The sequence below is a fragment of the Epinephelus moara genome, chromosome 3, assembly GCF_006386435.1.
Source record: "Epinephelus moara isolate mb chromosome 3, YSFRI_EMoa_1.0, whole genome shotgun sequence".
Lineage (NCBI taxonomy): Eukaryota > Metazoa > Chordata > Actinopteri > Perciformes > Serranidae > Epinephelus > Epinephelus moara.
Genome location: NC_065508.1, coordinates 1,917,380 through 1,937,630, shown reverse-complemented (window position 1 = coordinate 1,937,630; position 20,251 = coordinate 1,917,380). Strand labels below are relative to the sequence as shown.

The 20,251-nt window shown below is 41.2% G+C and overlaps 3 protein-coding genes across 6 annotated transcripts in view; 1 reads left to right on the top strand and 2 right to left on the bottom strand.

The window, feature by feature from the left end:
• ncbp3 (nuclear cap binding subunit 3) overlaps nucleotides 1-1,434 on the bottom strand; it is an 11,768-nt gene extending 10,334 nt beyond the window's left edge. Inside the window, exons 1-2 of the mRNA XM_050039484.1 lie at nucleotides 1,192-1,434; nucleotides 309-374 (exon numbers count right to left, since the gene is read on the bottom strand). Coding sequence (XP_049895441.1) covers nucleotides 309-374; nucleotides 1,192-1,374 — 249 coding nt within the window. The 5' untranslated portion in view covers nucleotides 1,375-1,434. The remainder of the gene's footprint in view (nucleotides 1-308; nucleotides 375-1,191) is intronic.
• LOC126386816 (stromal interaction molecule 1-like) overlaps nucleotides 1-20,251 on the top strand; it is a 188,498-nt gene that overhangs the window by 150,063 nt on the left and 18,184 nt on the right. The window lies entirely within an intron of this gene.
• LOC126386879 (rap1 GTPase-activating protein 2-like) overlaps nucleotides 5,192-20,251 on the bottom strand; it is a 54,830-nt gene continuing 39,770 nt past the window's right edge. For 3 of the 4 annotated variants that reach the window (XR_007569562.1, XR_007569561.1, XR_007569560.1), the window contains 19 exons: nucleotides 19,744-19,822; nucleotides 18,914-18,967; nucleotides 18,720-18,803; nucleotides 18,369-18,469; nucleotides 17,978-18,107; nucleotides 17,443-17,598; nucleotides 17,253-17,324; nucleotides 17,091-17,177; nucleotides 16,687-16,833; nucleotides 15,572-15,676; nucleotides 14,390-14,481; nucleotides 14,123-14,227; nucleotides 13,625-13,712; nucleotides 12,247-12,313; nucleotides 12,076-12,146; nucleotides 10,691-10,719; nucleotides 5,515-10,418; nucleotides 5,390-5,475; nucleotides 5,192-5,341 (listed from right to left, as the gene is read on the bottom strand). Coding sequence is in view for 1 of the 4 variants with exons in the window: in XM_050039486.1 (XP_049895443.1) it covers nucleotides 10,708-10,719; nucleotides 12,076-12,146; nucleotides 12,247-12,313; nucleotides 13,625-13,712; nucleotides 14,123-14,227; nucleotides 14,390-14,481; nucleotides 15,572-15,676; nucleotides 16,687-16,833; nucleotides 17,091-17,177; nucleotides 17,253-17,324; nucleotides 17,443-17,598; nucleotides 17,978-18,107; nucleotides 18,369-18,469; nucleotides 18,720-18,803; nucleotides 18,914-18,967; nucleotides 19,744-19,822 (1,450 nt within the window). In the remaining 3 variants the exon portion in view is untranslated. The other variant, XM_050039486.1, reaches the window with a different exon arrangement.

Here is a 20,251-nt window from a genome sequence, read left to right as displayed (position 1 = left end):
ACTCAGACCAGCCCGTCTGGCACCAACAACCATGCCACGTTCAAAGTCACTTCACTCACCTTTCTTCATCATTCTGATGCTGCGTTTGAACTTCAGCAGCTCGTCTTCACCATGTCTACATGACTAAATGTTAATGAGCTGCTGACACCTGATTGGCTGATTAGCTGTTTACATTGATAAGCAGTTGAGCAGGTGTACCTAATATAGTGGTCGATGTATATATATGGCAATTCATGATCCCTGCTGCTGTAAGACAGTGAGAACATCTGAATAAAATGGATGGAGGACTGTCTGTCTGTCTGTCGTACCTTTGAGTTGACATCAATCCCGGTGATGAACGCTCCAGCCTTGTTCTCATATCGCCGGCTCGTATCCTTCAAAACAAAATCCAACAGCACAAAGACACTTTAATGAGACATCTGTCAGCCCCTCTGATTGTGACTCAACCAAACACTGACCTGATGATGTCAACAGGACTGTTAACAAATACATTTAAAGTTGACACCAACAGTTTAAATGAAAACTCCTTTCAGACTAAAACTCTGACATAACACCTCCACTGAGCGTTACACCAAACTCCCATTCAAACAACACGTATTTTAATTCTTATCTAGCTCAGTAACACAGTGACTACACACCCTGTCCTACCTGAGGCAGGTGAACCAACAGGTGACGGAGACCTGCAGTGATACATTCACCTCCGCAGCTGACTTCAGTGTTCTGGGAGGATGAAGTAAAACTACCTCTAGTTCATCAATTTCCCTTTAATATGTGATTATTAACGTGCCGAATTGATCAGAGACTCTGTGTGTGTCAGAATCATCAAACGTTTTTAATAATCATTAAAACGCTCCGTTATTTCGCCGTTAAAAACCTTTAATTTCCACTGTTCTTACCGAGGTTTGGTGGCACGGTGACTCCATCCAAACACGCTACATGAAGCAGCTTCCAGCAACAAGTGAGTGAAATAACAAACAAGTGAGCGGCCGCTAAACAAACACGTTTTAACTCTGGACCGGCTCGTGGTAACAGCCGGTAACCGCTGGCCCGTTAACGGTCACAGTGCTAACAACTACAACCGGAGAGAGACAGCCCGGAGTCGACGTTAACACACGCCGGCTCTTGGTGCGCTCCCGCCGGCCGCCAGAGACGCCAGTCCCCGGTCTGACAAGGCCTCAACCGGACACTTACCGGCAGCAGCTCCTTCAGGGAACGGTTAACGGAGATGTCCTCCGCCTCCAGCTCTCCCTCCTCCACCTCCATCGGTTCGGCTTCGCGGGCATCTCTGTCCGACTCGGAGTCGGAGTCTGAGTCCGAGCGGTCCGAGCCGCTGTCTGATTTCACCGACACCCGTAAGCTACGTACTGCCGCCATGGCGCGAGCTGCGAACAACGGCCGCTGCTGCTGGAGGTGCTGCGGTTGTTTTGTAACCCGGTAATGATTCTGTCCTCTCACTTCTTCTTCGGTGGTGTTGAGGCGGGAACAGACGTTACACCGGAGCATCAGCGCCACCCGGTGGATACTGTGTGTCTGTGTTTTTATCGCCTCAGTCTGACATTTATAAAGTAAATGAAATTAAATCAAACTAAATTTAACAGTAATCTTATTGACTATCGTGTGATATTATATAATTTACTGAAATTTAGTTTATTGTAATAATATTATATACTGTAATTTAAACTCATTTAATTCACGTTAAATTAATCTCTCTACTATATTTATTGTAATTTGATTTAATTTACCATGATGTAACTTAATTTAATTCAATGTAATATAATTTATTGTAAAATAATTGACTGTGATTCAATTTATTTTATTGTAATATTATCTACTGTAGTTCAAACTCATTTAATTTACCGTCATTTAATTTCTTTAATATATTTATTGTATTTAATTTACAAGGATGTAATTTAATTTTTCACTGTAATATCGTTTACTGCAATATAATTTATTTAAAATAACTGACTGCAATTTAATTTATAGTAATATCATTAACTGTAATTTATATTAATTTCTATAATATGTTTACTATACCTTAATTTACCATGAGTAATCTATTGTAATTTAATTAGATTCACCATAATTTATTGCAATGAATTTACAGTAATATAACTGACTATCGTGTAATTTACCATTATACAATTTACTGTCATTTAATTTATTGCAATATAATGTAATTTACCATAATGTAATTTACTATAATTTAATTAACTGTTATATTATTTACTGCAATATAATTTATTTGTAAATTAACTGACGGTAATTCAAATTATGGTGATATAATTTCCAGTAATTTAAATTCATTCCTTTAATATATTTACTGTAATTTAATTTGATTTATTATAATATTTTAAGTGAAATTAATTGAATTCACAGTAATATCACTGAATACTATTAATTAATTTATTGCAAAATAAATTAATATACCATAATGTAATTTACTATAATTTAATTAATAATATTGTAATATTATTTACCATGATATAATTTATTGTAAAATAACAGGCTGTGATTTAATTTGCTGTAATATTGTTTACTGTAATTTTATTTGACTTCATTTAATTTACTGCAAAACAATTTTATTCCAATTAACTGTATTTAACTCGATTTGATTTACCACAATGTGATTTACTGTAATTTATTATAAATTCATGTAATTTAATTTGTAATAAAACAATAAGATAAATCATTTTAGCACAAATACAGCAATACGACAGATAAATAGAGAAATTAAATGATTAAATAATAAGACATATGAAAAGTAAAACAAAAGTCTGAAAAAAAAATAGAAGAACAAAACAAGAACATATGGAGACAAAAATGACAAGATAAAGTAACAGCAGTGACACATCTGACTGATTAGAAACTAAATAAACAGTTGGACTGACTCAAAATGTGAATTCTTTTAAAATACTGTTAATTTTATTATTATTATTATGAAATTAATTAATTTTATTTTGTTTTAACAGTGTTTGTTAATCTATCAGCAGAGGGACAGAAGGAAGGTTTATAACAGTACCAAGAAACAATCACAGCTAACACACACACACACCAAAGAAGAAGAAACAAATATCGTTGTCGTCCTGCAGAAACTTTATAACTTCAGATTTTCATGTCTCTCCATCACGATGCATAACGTTGAACACACACAGAGCGACATCTTTGTTTATGCTACATCTTCCTGTCATCATCGCCCTTTCAAAATAAATTATTACTCTTATTCTGAAAAAATCTGAACACAGAAAAAAACAAACAGATTTACACCTGAAATCAGAGCGAGAAGAGAAGGAACAGTTTGTGCTTTCAGTGCAGTGGAGACAGTTACAGTTCGGTCGGTGCTTCAGACTTACATATTTCATATTTCATATATATAACATCCACAGAGCGACGTGTCATTGTAGTGCAAATTATTCCTGTTTCCTGTCAGTTTTTGCATCAGATGGCAGTGAAGCTTCCTGTTTTTGCAGGTTTACAGTCTGTCGTGTTCGGCGCGTTCACGTTAATATCTTCACAGCGCTTGTTTGACTCGCGGCTGCAGTGACGACGACAGACTGATGGTTCAACAAGTGTCGGCCGTGAAGATGATGTTTACATTTAAAACGGAGTGAACGTACAGACGTCATCAAAGATACAAAGAAAAGACATTTATAATATTTAGATTCACAGCAACATGAAGTCACAGTGGCTGCAAAAGTTTGGGCACCTCTGGTCACAAGTTCGTTTACTGTGAATAGTTTATAGTGAGTAGAAGAAAGTTAAGGATGAAAAATGCTTTTCAACATTTTTAGTAAGATCAGTGTATCATTTTAGTTTTGTACAATTTTAGAGTAAAAAAAAATAATTAAAGGAACACCGTCCAAAAGTTTGCCGCCCCACCCTTAAATGTCGGCATGATATGCGGCCGTACTTTACTTTAACAGCAACCGGCAGCCTCGTGTTTTTGTTGTTGAAGGAAAAAAAATGTCAATTTGCGGTGTTACCGATGTAGTGCTTTTATTTTGAAAGAGACTGTATGCAAACTGTACATTTCCTGTGAAAACAGAAGTGTATTTTGAAAACAGACAATGCATGTAACAGGCTGAAGTTGACACAGCGTCCCAGAACGTCAACAACCAACACACCCAGGCAGGGGTCGCGTTAACCAGATATTCTCGGTCATTGACTGGTTTTTTACAACAATGACCGGAAAATCTAAAGGCCGTCGGTCATTTTGACCGGTTGCAATTACCACCCCTGCCCACTTGGCGGCAGAGTGCACAGTCAGTGGTTTAAGTGGCTGCCGTTTTCACACTGCAGAGAAAAAGTCATTCATCTGCTTCATGTAGCGTTGTTGACGTAACGGCCTGGACACACTAGATGCAGTAGTGCCGCAGAAGTCCTGCGAGTAGGAACAGGAACCTTCCTCCTACTCCGCTCTCTGTGGAGACACGCGCAGTTGAGAGGGCTGAATGAGAGGACGTTCCTGTAGTAGTTCCTGCCCCCAAAAAGTACCAGGAACTTCTTCAGTGGAAACGGGCCTAATATGCCCTATTCATTCAGTGTTTATCCAACACGCTCAATACATGGACATGCAATGACAAACTGTCATTAACTTATTACGTTATAAAATACGATTAAAATATGGACTTACCCATGTTTAAAATGACCTGTTGAAGTGAAAAAACGAGTACTGAGGGGAACAGACGAGTGGAGTCGATGTTTAACCGGCGTGGAGAGCGCAGGAGAAATGCGCTGCCTGTGTGGACAGTCATATTGTTCTGACCATTTTATTCATGTAGTCTGTAGGCTCGGTGACACAAAATTAAAATTGTAATGAAGTGATTATGGTATTGAAAAATGTGTTCGGTTATGCACTGTTGTGTTATTTTAAATTATAAACACGGTATTTTCTCCTCACGTTCCACAGTGCGTGCTGCTGTTATTTTATTTTGAAAATTGGCCGGATTCTCTCGTCTTTTCTGTGTCCGACTTCCTGTTTGGTACGATCCGCTCGATCCAGCCTGACAGAAGCGCTCGCGGCTCGCGTGAAAAATAGACCAGACGCCGAACTGAAGCGCTGCGGTGTGTGGATGTCTGTTCATCTTTTCGTTCATGTCCTTATTAATGCACACTTTATAACTTGCTTGTTGGATTTATTAAAAACGACCGAATGAAAACTAAATGTCTTTGAATATCTTTATTATCAGAATGAAAACTAAATGTCTTTGAATATCTTTATTATCATTTAAAAACGAACATTAAAATGACCGGTAAAAATAGATTATGACCGGATTTTTATGACCCTGTCGGTCAAAATGACCGGCGACGAAAAAGTCTAGTGCAACGTCTACACCCAGGGTACCTTGGATGTCATATGTGGATGTGGAAAGTCCATGACCAAACGGGGTACCTTGGATGTCATATGTGGATGTGGAAAGTCCATGACCAAACGTGGACATGTGACGAGGTCACAGCGAGGATGAGTTGTACTCAGACCTTAATGAGCTTCACAGCGAGGATGAGTTGTACTCAGACCTTAATGAGCTTGTTAGGGCTCTGGCTTGTTCACAGTCATCGTTAGGAAAGGCCAGCTGATGCAGATTTCAAAGCTTTATAAATCCTCTGACTCCTGAAACCTTGTCCCAACAGTCAGCAGCCATGGGCTCCTCTAAACAGCTGCCTAGCACTCTGAAACTAAAAGACCTGATGAAGACTATAAGAAGATAGCAAAGTGTTTTCAGGGAGCTGTTTCCTCAGTTGGTCATGTCAGTAAGAAATGGCAGTTAACAGGAACTGTGGAGGTCAAGCTGAAAACTCTCTGAGAGAGCTGCTCGGAGGATTGTTAGAAAGGCAAATCAACCCTCTGTTTGACTGCAAAAGACCTGCAGGAAGATTTCTCAGACTCTGGAGTGGTGGTGCACTGTTCTACTGTGCAGACACACCTGGACAAATATGAGCTTCATGGAAGAGTCATCAGAAGAAAACCTTTCCTGTGTCCTCACCACAACATTCAGCCTCACAAGTTTGCAAAGGAACATCTGAACAAGCCTGATGCTTTTTGGAAACAAGTCCTGTGGACTGATGAAGGTAAAACAGAACTTTCTGGACACAATGAGCAAAGGTATGTTTGGAGAACAAACTGTTAAACACGGGGGTGGATGGATGATGCTTTGGGCTTGTGTTGCAGCCAGTGGCACGGGGAACATTTCACAGGTAGAGGGAAGAATGGATTCAGTTAAATTCCAGACATCACAGCATCTGTAAAAAAGCTGCAGATGAAGAGAGGATGGCTTCTACAACAGGACAATGATCCTAAACACACCTCCAGATCCACAATGGACGACCTCAAGAGGAGCCAGCTGAAGGTTTGGCCACGCCCCTCACAGTCCCCCGACCTAAACATCATTAAACATCTGTGGATAGAGCTCAAAGAGCAGAGCATGAAGACGGCCCAAGAATCTCACAGAGCTAGAAGAAATCCTCCAAACAAGAACTGAAAGACTCTGAGCTGGATACAGAAAGAGTTTGGAAGCTGTGGTACCTGCCAAAGGGGGCGCTACTGAGCACTGACCATGCAGGGGGCCCAAACTTTAGCTTCAGGCCCTTTTTCTTTAGTGTTATTTTGAAACTGTAAAACATTGAAATTAAAAAGTCATCTTACCGAAAATAAATGTTTCATCTTTAACTTCATGACTTTTGAAGATCAGTTCATCTTCTACTCACTGAACTTTTCACAGTAAACTGAATTTTGACCAGAGGTGCCCAAACTTTTGCACAACCCTGTACATGCAGTGATCGCTTGTGGCTGTCGAGGGTTAAAGTGATTATTGCGAGCGCTTCTGCAGGTTACATTTAAACTTTTTAATGTCACATGAAAGGATAAATTAATGCAGCGAACATGTTTTTACAGTGAAATGTTTTCTTTTAGAATGTGAATGTAAATGTAGACACGCATACGTAGAATTTATGTGATTTACCCTAAAATTAAACATTCCTTTGATTTTCCATCACAGAAATAAATCATTTTTTAACAGAGGATATTTTCAATTACAGGAAATTGCTGTAAATTCACATACATTTGTATGTAATCATTAAAATATTGCAGTAATGTCACAGTTATTGACTGATAAATTAGGATTCATTTATTATTATGGCATGTTTCTGTTCAGGACTTCCAGCAGGATATCACCATAACCCCTGGTTATATTATTAATTTAACGTGCAGGACCTGAACCTGGACACGCAGCAGGAAACTGATTAAAAAATGATTAATTGAAGTGTTTAGTAAAATCTCGACTTCTGTCTGCAGCAAAACTTTCTGGGAAAACTGAATTTAAAGTTTTAAATGTGCGAAAACTTTATTTTTTCAAAGTTTAGCCAAAAAAGACGCAATGTCTTGTTTCTGATGTAATAAATAAATGCTGATCACAGAGTATGAACCAGACGTCACTCTGGTACCTTCAGTTTGTAATCTGATAATGACTTATTTTTTTATCAACTTAAATGTCAAAGTGCATTCATTAATATTTGTATCTGCTGATGGGAAAAACAAATACCAAAACATGTTACATTTATAGACCCTTTACTGTTGGTAAACAGTATGATGTTTGTTGGTGGGCGGGGCTTAGCTGGAGGCAAAACAGTTCTCCACAGACATTAGCTAGCGCTAGCTAACAAGTTGTGTTGTCTTGTTTTAGATGATGGAGGAAGATGATGTGAGTGGTGCGTTCAGAAACACTCATTCTGAGTGTGGGAGCGCACTCTGACACAAACTGGAGCGTTGATAAATTGGGAGCGCTGTCTGAATGTAGCGTTGGGTTATCCAGAGCAGCGCACTCTCAGAGTGGCAGAGCGCACTCTGGACACTCTGTCTGTGGAGACGGAGCAGCAGAGCGCCGAGCGGAGTGAATGTGTGATTAACTTAACCGTTGGTTCATTCATGTAGAAATATAACGCTGCGTTTCTTCCACCAACAGGGCTCTCATTTTAGTGTAGAGCGTCAGACTGAATTTACCAACGCACCATGTCAGGTCACTCACTCTCCGGGACCGCCAGTGTTACTTGAATAAGTAAACACTGACCAACGGGACCAGACTGGCCGACCCGTATGCTCTCACTCAGTGGATGGATGATGTCACAGGAAGCCAATCTTACAAAGGAGGACCACACTTGTTTGTTTTGCTATGGAAGCTAACGTTAGCTAATGTGCTAAAAAGTTAGCGTTCCAGAGAAATCCAATATTCCTCTTAATCCCTCCCCAGTTTCTGATGAGGTGGACATGATAACCCTTAATACACATAACCTTATTCATCCCTACAACAGGAAATACTTTTTCCCTAACCTGATATGAAGTGTGCGCTGCACATGTGAGCATTTTTGATGATGGCCTCCGTCCAGTCCTTTGGTCTTATCACATTTAACCATAGTTGTCTTTGTTTTTGTTGACGGGCAGTGGCGGCTGGTTTTGAGCCATGACTCCTTCTATTCTGGCTCCCAATAACACAACAAGACAAACACATTTTAACACTCCTATGGAGCCTACAGCCCTGTGGGGGAGAGGCAGCTGCACCTCCAGCTGATAACATGACATCATTGTGACATCGGCCCTAATAGAGTCTATTAAAACAAAAAATAACAAAAACAATATTAGGTAATTGTTGGCAAATGTTGGCATTGTACGTTTCTGCAAACCACAGATACGTCACTTTTGTACGTTATGATATGAATACGGTGAAACTTTACTTTTTAGCAGTGCTGTGGTTAATGTGTGGCTACGCTTAGGCACAAAAACCTTGTGGTTATGGTAAGAAAAAGTTTTTGGGGACCTATCGGCAGTGACAGGTCACTAAAAGACACCAACATAAGGTGTTGATGGTGGACGGTGTGACACCTCGGAGAGACACCTGCCAACCCGCAGACCACCGTTCAACACCAACAAACAACACAAATGGTTGTTTTTAGTGACCTGTCGGCATAGTGACAGGAAAAGTGGTTATTTTATCGAGCCTGGTCTCACTCCGGTGTCACTGAAATCCAGCATTTGGGCGGTGAGTTGCAGCATCAGAAACCAATCAAAAGGCGTCTTTAAACATCAGCATGATAAACTGTACATTTCCTGTGAAAACAGAAGTGTATTTTGAAAAAAGACAATGCATGTAACAGGCTGAAGTTGACACGGCGTCCCAGAACGTCAACAACCAACACACCCAGGGTACCTTGGACGCCATATGTGGACGTGGAAAGTCCATGACCAAACGTGGACATGTGACGAGGTCACAGTGAGGATGAGTTGATTTTTCCGGGTTCTGCACTTTTCTAACCATAACTCAGTGGATTTTGTGCCTAAACGTAACCACATGTTAAACGTTAAGTTTTAATGTATGGCTACATAATACATACACATTTTTCCATGGTTTGCAGAAATGTACGATGGCAACATTTATTCTGGTGACTGGGTTGGTTAAGTTCGTAGCTGTCTTGCTGTTACCACCTTCATTTGTAACATCTGCAGTTCTTTCACGGATTCTGAAATCGTTGCTTTGATTTAAAGGCGGGGCTTTCCAATGATGCACACTTCTTCTCAGAATAACAGGAAGAAGTCCTGCCTTTCCTCTGTCGGACCTGTCCTACCAAGAATGCATCCTCGACTCTGAGAAGCACTATAAGCCTCCACTATGAAACACCAGATCCTACATGTCCCATAATGCACATGGATCTTTCAAACACCTCCAGTTTGGAGCGCAGGCTCTCTGTCAGTCTTTTAGGACTCTGTTTTTGTGAGTCGCTCTGCTCAGTACGTTTAGTGTTTGATGGCCCGGCTCACCTGGTTCACCTGGGACGCTCTTAGATTTGGGTTGAGATCATTATCATACGTCACAGGAGGGCATGTTCGGTTTAAAGACAGGGACGTCCCTGTCATGATGAAACTTATTGCTGTGTGGGACCTGCACAGGTTAAATATGAACTCATATAAAGACTGTTTCTAAAGTTGCACCACAATTCTGGGACCGTTAAAGATCAAACTCACAAATCGACAAACTGCATCAGTGCGACACCAAAATGCAGCCCACGCAGTCTGACGTGACCCTGATGACATCACTATGACATCATCTGTGTCATTTATCTCCTCCAGAGACACAGCAGAAGAAAATTTAACGTGTTTTCATGGTGTGAGGATTTAAATTACGGAAAGTAATGTGTGTGTGTGTGTGTGTGTGTGTGTGTGCGTGTGCGTGTGCGTTGACATGCACAGTCCTGCAGGTTTGATTCCCTCTGAGCAGAAAAGATGCAGCTGCAGCAGCGAAGGACGAATATGTTGAAGTGATTTCCCTTTTTATCCTCAGTGTGTGTGACTGTCCATCAGTGTCTTCACATTAATGTTCTCCTCCTCCTCCTCCTCCTCCTCCTTGGACGTTTGACTGAACCTCCTCATTGTTAATCTGCCAAAACAGAAGAGACAAATAACCAGAGAAGGAAATATCTGTAGAAACCTCAGTGTGAATGCTGGATGTTGAAAAGCTGAAGCTGCACCGAATATCAGGCTTTTAAAGTTGAATTCTACTGATAATGTATGAAAGATGTGAAACATTTGCTTTAAAGTATGAATAAGTCAGAAGACTGGAGAGAAGTGTGAACATTTCTAGAACCCGTTTGTATGCGTTGTTTTTAAGTTGGATTTATACTTGTGATACTCTGATACTCTGATACTCACCTCCCTCTGCTCTCAGTTTAGTTCCCCTGCTGCAGACAGACACGTGTTGACACAAGTGTTACAGTCAGAAAATATTTAAACATCTCAACACGTCAGTGTCTTCACATTATTTTCTCCACATTTAACCACAGTAACAGTGAGACAGAGTTCAGCTGCCGGATGTTTTGTTGTTTTGTAGATGAAAGCAGAGAAATACTGAGTGAATGATGTAAATGAAGAGCTGAAAGGTGACGACTGTATCCGTCCTCACATTAAAACATCAAACTAACAAATGTCAGATTTCCATCGTGTTTTGTTTCACACTGTTTTCCATCATTTGACTGGAGCTCTCTGAATTACTGCTTCTTCTGTTGCAGTGGTGTTAAATAAATACCGTAAAACTTCAATTAGTGGCCCGGGATATTTTTTGTTTAAATCACTGAACTCAACAGGCCTATATTTGGAACAGGCCTTAAATTTCGTTTACACAAAACTGTTGCTCAGCAAAGTTGGGAAATACGATTTCAGTAAAATGAAATCAACCCAGCTAACAATGTGTAGCATCTCTATACTGACAAAAGTTTTAACATTTATATTTGTATGTGTGATGTAAGCAGTTAACTAACGTCAGCTCAAGTAGGTCGCCAACAATCTGGTTTCATACATCCAAATAACTTCTATAAAAATTAATTCATAGTAGTAGCAGTTTATTTCGAACATGTAAGTAGCAAATAAAGAAAATAATCATACCGTAGTCGACAGTAGGAGGAAGTACAAACTTATCTATTCCCACCCCTTCTTCATATATTAATAATAGTCAATTATGTATCTCCTGATCACTATAAAGCTGCAAAATAATTAATTCACCTAGATCTATTCTTATATATTAGAATGTTTTAGAACTGCTTGGCAACCAGACCAGGCCTCTAATTGAGACAGGCCTTTATTTGTCAAAATGTGTAGCCACACTGGGCTGGTAAAAGAGACTGCGCTTTTAACTGAAGTTTTACAATAAGTACATTCAATCAGTACAATTTTGAGGTACATGTACATGTAGAGTATTTCCATTTTCTGCTACTTTCAACTTTCCACCCAAAGTTAACTCAGATTTTGGCTGATTTTACAGGAAATCCTCCAAATAACATCAAACTGAAGTCTGATTTCCATATGAATAAAAGTATGACATATAAACAGCTGGTGGGGAATTACAAAAATATTGAGATCAAAATACAAGTACCTACAGTAAAAGTACGTAAACAGTCACAATTATGTGAAAAATATATTTCTTTAAAACATATTGGATAAATAAATAAACAGATGAGGTGACATCCAGGCTTTAGAGTCCAGAGTCACTTTACATACATACACACACACACACACACACAAATACATAAAGTCGGACTTACTGTAGCCGAGTGACTCAACTTGTCAAAGCGAAACTTGAGGTTGGATCTGGGAGAGTTTTTATTTTTCACCTCTGAAAGACGACAGACAACAAACTGTGAGTCGTCACAGTCAGGTTAACACAGAGGTAAATATTAGTCGAGCACAAGTGTTCATTTATGTGTGTGTTGAACCTGTGGGGCTGCGACAGATGATGAGCGGAGCTGAACTTTGACCTTCAACCAGCGCAGCCTGGGCGAGCTGAAGACACAGAGAGCAGACAGACGAATATTAATGCTAACTCTATTAGAATATGAGCTTTAAAATGTTTTAATTTGTTGATCCACGGCAGAACTTCCTGTTGTCTCAATAAATTCAGACTGTGTGTTTCCTTAGTTTCATTCACAAGTGATTTCAGCTCCTTTAAAAAAGGTTCTGTATGTAACTTTTGACCAGTGTTAATTGTTTTGTTTATTGCAGATGGGTGAACAAGTTGTAACATAACTTAAAACTGAGACCTTCCCTGACTTCCTCTGTTGTCTCTAACAGCCTGTGGACTGACTTTAAGTGAAGGACAATTTTTCCCAAAAAATCCAAATGTAGCGTGATGCACGTTCCTGAGTTCCCTGCCTCTCTTCAGCTCTGCTACAGTGCTAACACTTGGCAACACTAGCTAACGTTAGCTTAGAAATGGAGACCATTAACATCGACAAATGACCAGCACCCACCACAAGTCCACACACACTGTGTTTCTGTTACCGGACCACCCTCCCGACTGCCCCAAGTCCCTGCTGGATTAGCAAACCTTCTGTTGCTGCTGTTACATGGGTTAGACCCAGCCCGCTGTGAACCCTGGGGCTGGGGGGTTTGAGCTGGTTGACTTTGAGTTGCTAAAGTGACTAAGGTTTGAGCTGCCATCCACTCTCTTCCTGGGAAGTAGTGTCTTAGTGGCAGGGAGTGAGGCAGAAGGAACTCCACGTGGGCGGGCAGCAGGTGAGAACAAAAATATTATTTTTATTTTTCACAATAAAACAAAGTAAAAAGATGTGCAGTATATGTGTAATATTCTAACATCTAAATCACTATTATCAAGCTGCAGTTCCTTTAATTTTGAAAGTCAGTGACACAAGTGTAACCTTTGACCCCGTGGTCACATTGGTCACCGACGTGGAGGACTCCAGCCATGAAACTTTGCAGGCCGAGGATGAGGTGGCAGCCTACATGGAGTTCGGATCCTTTGGAGGTTTGATGGTGGTGGAAGGAGCATGCTAACATGTTTCCTAACCTGGCAGTGATTGAATGTTTTCACCATCCAGTCAAAGAGACGTCCAATTCAAGAACGGAGAACCAGCTTCATGTGAGGGACTGGAGCCTGGGGGGTTTGATCACAGGTGTGGCTTTGACTTGGACATAATGACAGGTAACGAGTCTGTTCTGGTACTGAGCTTTACAGGCAACTGGGAGGTTGCGTGTTGCAGGACTCTGATCTGAACTCTGCTCATCACTGTTTGAAGGAATTAATTTGACTTTACTGTCAGAGGAACAAACATGAACTCTTGTGTATTTTCTCACCAGGTGTGTGTCGTCAGCAGGGACGGTGAAGCTGCAGGTGCTGGATGTCGATCTGGAGATCTTACTGCTCTCCTTCTTTATGTGAGACCTGCAGAGTAAAACAAAACATCAGCCGACACACTCCTGTTTCTGTTTCCATGTTTCTCTCAGGACTGATGAACACTGCCAGTTTTTCTTTTGGCACATTTTTGGTTCTATGTTTCGGATATTTGTGTATTTCCCGGATTTGTGTTTTTAGCCTTTAAAGGTTCTCTGTGTTTTATTTTAAATAAATAAAAGTTATATTAATATTCAGTGTTTGTCACACTGATGGTAAATAAACAAGGATGTAAACAATCCAGGTCTTTATTTGTGTTTCATGAAGAAAGAAATGATCGGCCGTGTTTATCACATTACTGAGTCTTAGTGAGAAACACTGAATAAAAACAAACGACAGTAGTGTTTAGTGTTTGCTTTATGATGTGTGTGTTACCAAACTACTTGCCCGCTCAAACACACCTGTCCCGTTGTCCCGCCTCTGGAGAGCTGGGATTGGACGGCAGCTCTGACCTCACCTCCAGTGTCGGGTGGCAGCTGTCGAAGCTCCTCTGCTCGCTGAGGAGGCTGAAACAGGAAAGAGTTAAAGAACGACATGTGGTGCAGTCCAGGAGGACAGACAGAGGACAGAACAGCCTGACTGATGTGTGTTATGTTGTAGATTGTACAGGTGATTGTACAGGTGATTGAACAGGTGTGTTATAAGATGTAATGTTGTGAAGACGTTACCTCCTCAGGTTGTGTTTCTCTGTTTGGCTGTCGACGCTCAGCAGACGAGGAAAAAGTCCTGAACGTCTCTTCACAGGAGATTTCACGTTACACTGACACACAACACACAGCAGCTGTTAACACACACTGTGACAAATAAAAAATATAATTTATATATAAAGAACAGAACTGTTACAGAATTTGTAATATTAATGTTTTTATACTGATTCTTTACTTCAATAAAAAACTATGGTAACTGAGATAAAAACTGAGATCCAGACACCACATGTTACTGACACCAAAGAAGAAGAAGAAGAATAGAATTACTGTAAATCTGTAATTAATAGCCCCGGCTTATATTTGGGACAGGCTTTTTATTCCTGTCACACAAACCTGCTGCACTGCAAAGACAGGAAATACAGTCAAACTGTTTATTTTAATCAGTGTGAACATTAAGTTTAAATTTTTGGTTTCTGAAAAACATCAATTATGAAGGAGTCACCACTTTTTAGCGTCTCTAAATCTAAATTAATGCCAATATTCTTTGGTGCTCATGGTTTCTGTAAAATGAACTGAACGATTGAATTGTAGAGAATAAACAAAGTTTAAACATTTATATTTGTTAGGTGATCGAAGCAGTGAACTAAAGTTAGCTCCAGCAGGTAGAAAACAACCTGGTTTTATACATCCAAAGAAGTTTCATAAAACAAACTGCGTGGCAACCAGACCAGGCCTCTAATTGAGACAGGCCTTTATTTGTCAAAATGTGAAGCTACACCGGGCTGGTAAAAGAGACTGGGCGTTTTATTGAAGTTTTATGGTAGTCAGAGTCTATTTAGTCGATGTTCCCACAATATATTTATATATAAAACCAATTTAATAAAGCAAATTAAATTTAACAAAGTGTAACAAATGAAACTCAAAAGTTTTTCATCAGTAAGGTTTCAATCCAAATGTAGCAAAAACTTTTACTGAATTTTCAGAAAATCAGGGAAAAAAAAAAAAAGTTATTTTATGTTCTTTTCCATCCACTGCTGCTAATTCACTGAATCCATTTCCACTGCACGTAGTCTAAATTACCTTTTATCACTTTTACCAACTCACTTGAACTTGTGACGTTGTTTCCACTCAGGTTTTTTTTAATGCACAAATTGACAATGCGTATAAAAAATAGGTGGATGAAAAAACCCCAACTCTTCTCACCTCAATGCTGATGTGAGCCAGACCCCCCCCACTCAGACTGGTGGGCAGACCTGCCCCGCCCCGCGACATGGTCTCCATGGAGACGCTCCTCCCTCGCATCGCCCTCTGATGGAGAACGACAGAGTGACAGGTCAGTACTACTGAGTAACCAGCATCTGGATTAACACTGGACATAAAACATGTCGCTGTTATTTATCAGTGTTCCACAGTTTATATATAAATTAACTGAGGAGGCAACAACAACAAAAAACATCAGTATAGCTTGAACGCATCATAATGAAACTCACTTATAGCTAACAGCTAATGTTAACTAGCAACTAACAGCTAACAGCTAACGTTAACTAGCAACTAACAGCTAGCAGCTAACGTTAACTAGCAACTAACAGCTAACGTTAACTAGCAATTACCAGCCAACAGCTCACATAAACGAGCAACTAACAGCTTACTTTAGTGAGCAACTGTAAGCTAACAGCTTATGTTAACTAGCAACTAACTGCTGACGTTAACCAGCACTCCTCCTGATATCATCACAGATTTGTCGTTCACAGTGTAGCATTATCAGGGAAACAACAGACTGCGTCCTCTGACGCGTCAGTAGTGACTTTACTGCGTCCTGTTGTCCTGGAAAGGATCTCTGTTCGTCCCAAACACGTCTCTATTGTTCTCGGGATGATGGGACACCGTAAGACTGGAGCTCTGCATTTAACGTGCACAGAACTTTGGCCACTGTCATCGTTGAATGTCATCTTACTTGCTGACAGGATTGTGTTGTTAATGTGCTAACTGGCTAACCGACTAAGTAGCATCAAGATGGTCTTCCTGATTACAGATTAACACTGTCTGCTGGTGTGCAGGGGTATTTTCTCTCACGCAGGTGCAGAACGTATGTGCTGGTTGACCGTCGACTGTAGTCTTTATAGTGTGTTCATGCACAACTTTTTTCACAGAGACACGGCGACATCAGGGACCTAGCAGGAGGCTTTTGTGACTGCTAGTTCTCTGAAGTCTGTTTAGTGTGTCTGGGCCTTCAGTGATTGTAAATTTTGTCACCATGAACACAGTGGAGCACAAATTTAAAGTTTTGCACACAAATAAAAACAAACAAACGAACACACCTTGATGGACTCCAGCAGACCACCGTGGGCGTGTCCATTCTCAGCTCGCCCGTCCTCCTCTAGACCTGACGTCAATCCCAGCATGCTCTGGGAGCGTCTGTGCAGCTCGTCATGGAGGGTGTCCAGCAGGGCGGCCCGGGTACGCTCCTACACGCACAACACACACACACACACACACACACACACATTCATTAGTATTGTCACATGTGTGAATATAATCATGTATAAAGAAAATAACAGAGGATCTAAACTTGAGCCCTGAGGAACACCATAACTGAACGCATTTATTTGAGTACTTTAGTACAGTTTTGAGGTTTGTGTTTTACTCGAGTATTTTCATAACTGTACTTAGTTACACAGCTCTGCTGATGAACAGACAGCACAGTGCTTTTAGGTGTTCTTACCTCCAGCCGGGCGAAACGGTCGCTCTTGTAGCACGCCAGCTCTGCGTTGATGAGTTTGGTGAGAAGGAACTCTCTGAACTCTGGACCCTGAACACACAAACAACGCATACGTGAGTTTGTGTCACACTCTGCACACTGAGTCAACCCTCCTCTTCCTCTCACCTTCTTAAAAACAGCTGGGTTTGGGAGGGGCGGGCCAAACGGAGGGACGTCTTCTCGTGCTGTGACGGACACCTGTCAATCACAACAGTCTCTACTGTCACTGACGCAAACAACAACAACAACTTCACAACATGTCATCTGTCTGTATTAAACATGCTCAAAGAGACATGTAGGAGGAACATGTCATCACCTTGTACGAGGTGGTGTCAGAGCAGGGCTCCTCCACCTGCACCAGGATAAAGGCATGCAGGAAGTTGGAGGCGATCATGTCGGGGACAAAAGGTGTGGCCTCCTCCTGGAACACCACCGCCACGATGTCATTTCCTATGTGGCGTTTCCTCTGGAGCTGAAAGAGATCGTCATGTTATTGTCGTGTTACAGTGTGACATGTTGTGTTTTTGTTGTGGTAATGTCTCATCTTGTCAGGTCAGGTTCAGCTCGACAGCTGTGTCATATGTTCACGTCACATGTTACATCTTCTCATGCTGTTATGTTATAACGTGTGTCGTGTTCTCTCAGGCTAGATCTTGCTTTATGTGAAGCTGATACATGACATCCTGCCTCGTCATGTTAGAGTCTGTCACTCATGCTGTTTGCTGCACAATGCTGGGTCAAGTCTTATAATGCTGAGTCATGTTGCGTCCTGCTGAGTCATTCTTGTGTCCTGCTGAGTCATGTTGTATAATGCTGAGTCATGTTGTATAATGCTGAGTCATGATGTCTACCTGCTGTGTGTCTCCCTCAGTGAAGGGCAGTTTGGTGGAGACGTGGAACATGATCTCTTGCTGTCGGTGGACGGTGTAGACGGACTGAGAGCCCGTCTGACCATGAGACACGTCCAGACCTCCCCGAAACCTGCACAGGGGGAGGAGGGACACCTTTTAGTTACAGCTCCTCCTCCTCCTCCTCCTCCATCCTGCTGGACGTACGTCATCACTGGACTTTATTATTGTCCATTAAAACACAACATGAAGCAGAAATCCAGGTTCTGTTCCCAAAAATCAACTCTCAGTCTGAACCAGTCCGACTGTGACATGTAAACTAACTCTGACTGAAGCTTCCTGCAGTTTTCTGGACTCTGACTGGTTATAAACATGACTGATTCTTCGTCCTCACCCTTTGAAGTCCTGCAGCTCCACCGTGTCTCCCAGCAGCTGCAGGAACTCGGTGAAGGCCGGCGTCTCCTCGTTGTTCCTGAACAGCTCCTCCTCAGACACCTGAAGGACAGATGAGAACGTCATCAGACCCACGACACGTTCAGGCACATGTTCACATCTGTTCACATTAACACTGTGGTTATCGTGAGGTTAGGTTCAGGATCAAACACCACTGGGTTATGTTTTGGTTTTAAATATACCCCAAAAATCACCGCTGGAGACGCAGCGATGTCTCTGTGAAAAACAGCTGCTTTTCATGGCTCCACGCTGACAGGAAAAAAAAACAAGTCGCTAAAAAAAAGGTTGTTACCTGTCCAAATCTCTGGTAAATGACTCCAAACTTGAAGGTGTTGTTCACCTCATGTTCATCGTAGTTCACAATCAGCTGAGATGCCTGATGACAGACAGACAGACAGACAGATGGATGGATGGACAGATAGGTTTAATAAAAATCAGTCCAACATGAGCTCCTCTGTGATTCAGCAGACACGTGTTGGTGCTCACCTTGGGGTAGAGGACGGGGCTGAAGCGCAGACCTGCAGCGTCGTCACACAGCAGCTTCGGGAGGAACCACACACAGTTAGAGAGGTGTTTACATCCGCTAACAATCAAACAAACAACAAAAATAAATTCTGGTTTATTTTTTTACATCAGCTGCAGCACTGAGACAACATAAGATCAACTTGTTGCTGAGCTACAACAAAAAAAGTGTGCAATTTGGGCCATTAGGAGTAATTTGGGTTCAGTATCTTGCTCAAGGAGGGGCCAGGGATCAAACTGCTGATCTTCCAATTAGAGCAGCACACACACCCTCTGAACCAGGGGACCAAAACCACCTGTGTGTTTATAACTTCACACTACGTTACATACACTCATGCTGCTGATGTTGATTTCAGATCAGACACTATTCTCGTTCGTTGGTCAGTCCTCGGCTGCAGTGACGGTGCAGAGAAGCGGAGATAAACACTGACCAATCACAGCAGACTGTGCTTGTTTGGGAAGAGAGTCTTGAAGAGACAGGCGCTAAAACAGAGCGTCTCAGACAGCAGGGGAACACAGGTGTTTCAGCAGAGACAGGATGAGGAAAATAAAGAGTTTTCTGAACATTAAAGCATATAAACATGTAGTATTTACGTATGAACCTGAAAACGAGCAGAATAATTCACCTTTAAAGTCTTAAAACATGAAAGTAAAGAAGCAGCAGCTCAGAACAGAAGATGTCAGACCCAGAAAATAATTCAGTGTTTTTCTGATGTGACGTTTGTTTTATATTTTAATGTGACGATTCAGTTAATTTCTGTCGGCTTTATCCTTCAGCTGTGTGTTTGTGTTACCTTGGCGAGCTCTGGTACACTGGGGATGTCGGGCAGCTCTGTCAGGGACAATCTGTGGTAGACGCTTTTCACCCGAGACCTGCAGAGACACGAGACACACACCTCAGAGACCTGAACCTGATGGATAAACCTGTAAAAAGCTGATTCAAACAGGTCGTTTACATCTTTGGTTACAGGTTAAAGTGAAGCAGATTAAAATATGCTGTTCTCTTTTTCATCAGCAAAATATAAAGTCTGTTAAATAATGAAGGTAAGCACTGTGTGAGCGCTGTGTTAACTACTTTAACGTGAGAGAGGTCTGAAGCTGTGTCACAGTTTAGTCTCTTTGACCTGGATGTGAAGCAACTGCAGTCACATGACACATTGTTTGGGTTAAACATGAGCATGTTACAGTCCTGGAGGATTATTAATGTGCACCTCCTCCTGTACTGCCTTAATATGCACATTCAGCACATCCAATGCATCAAAACATTGTTTTCTATTTGGAGCCGCGCCTCGTTTTCAAACT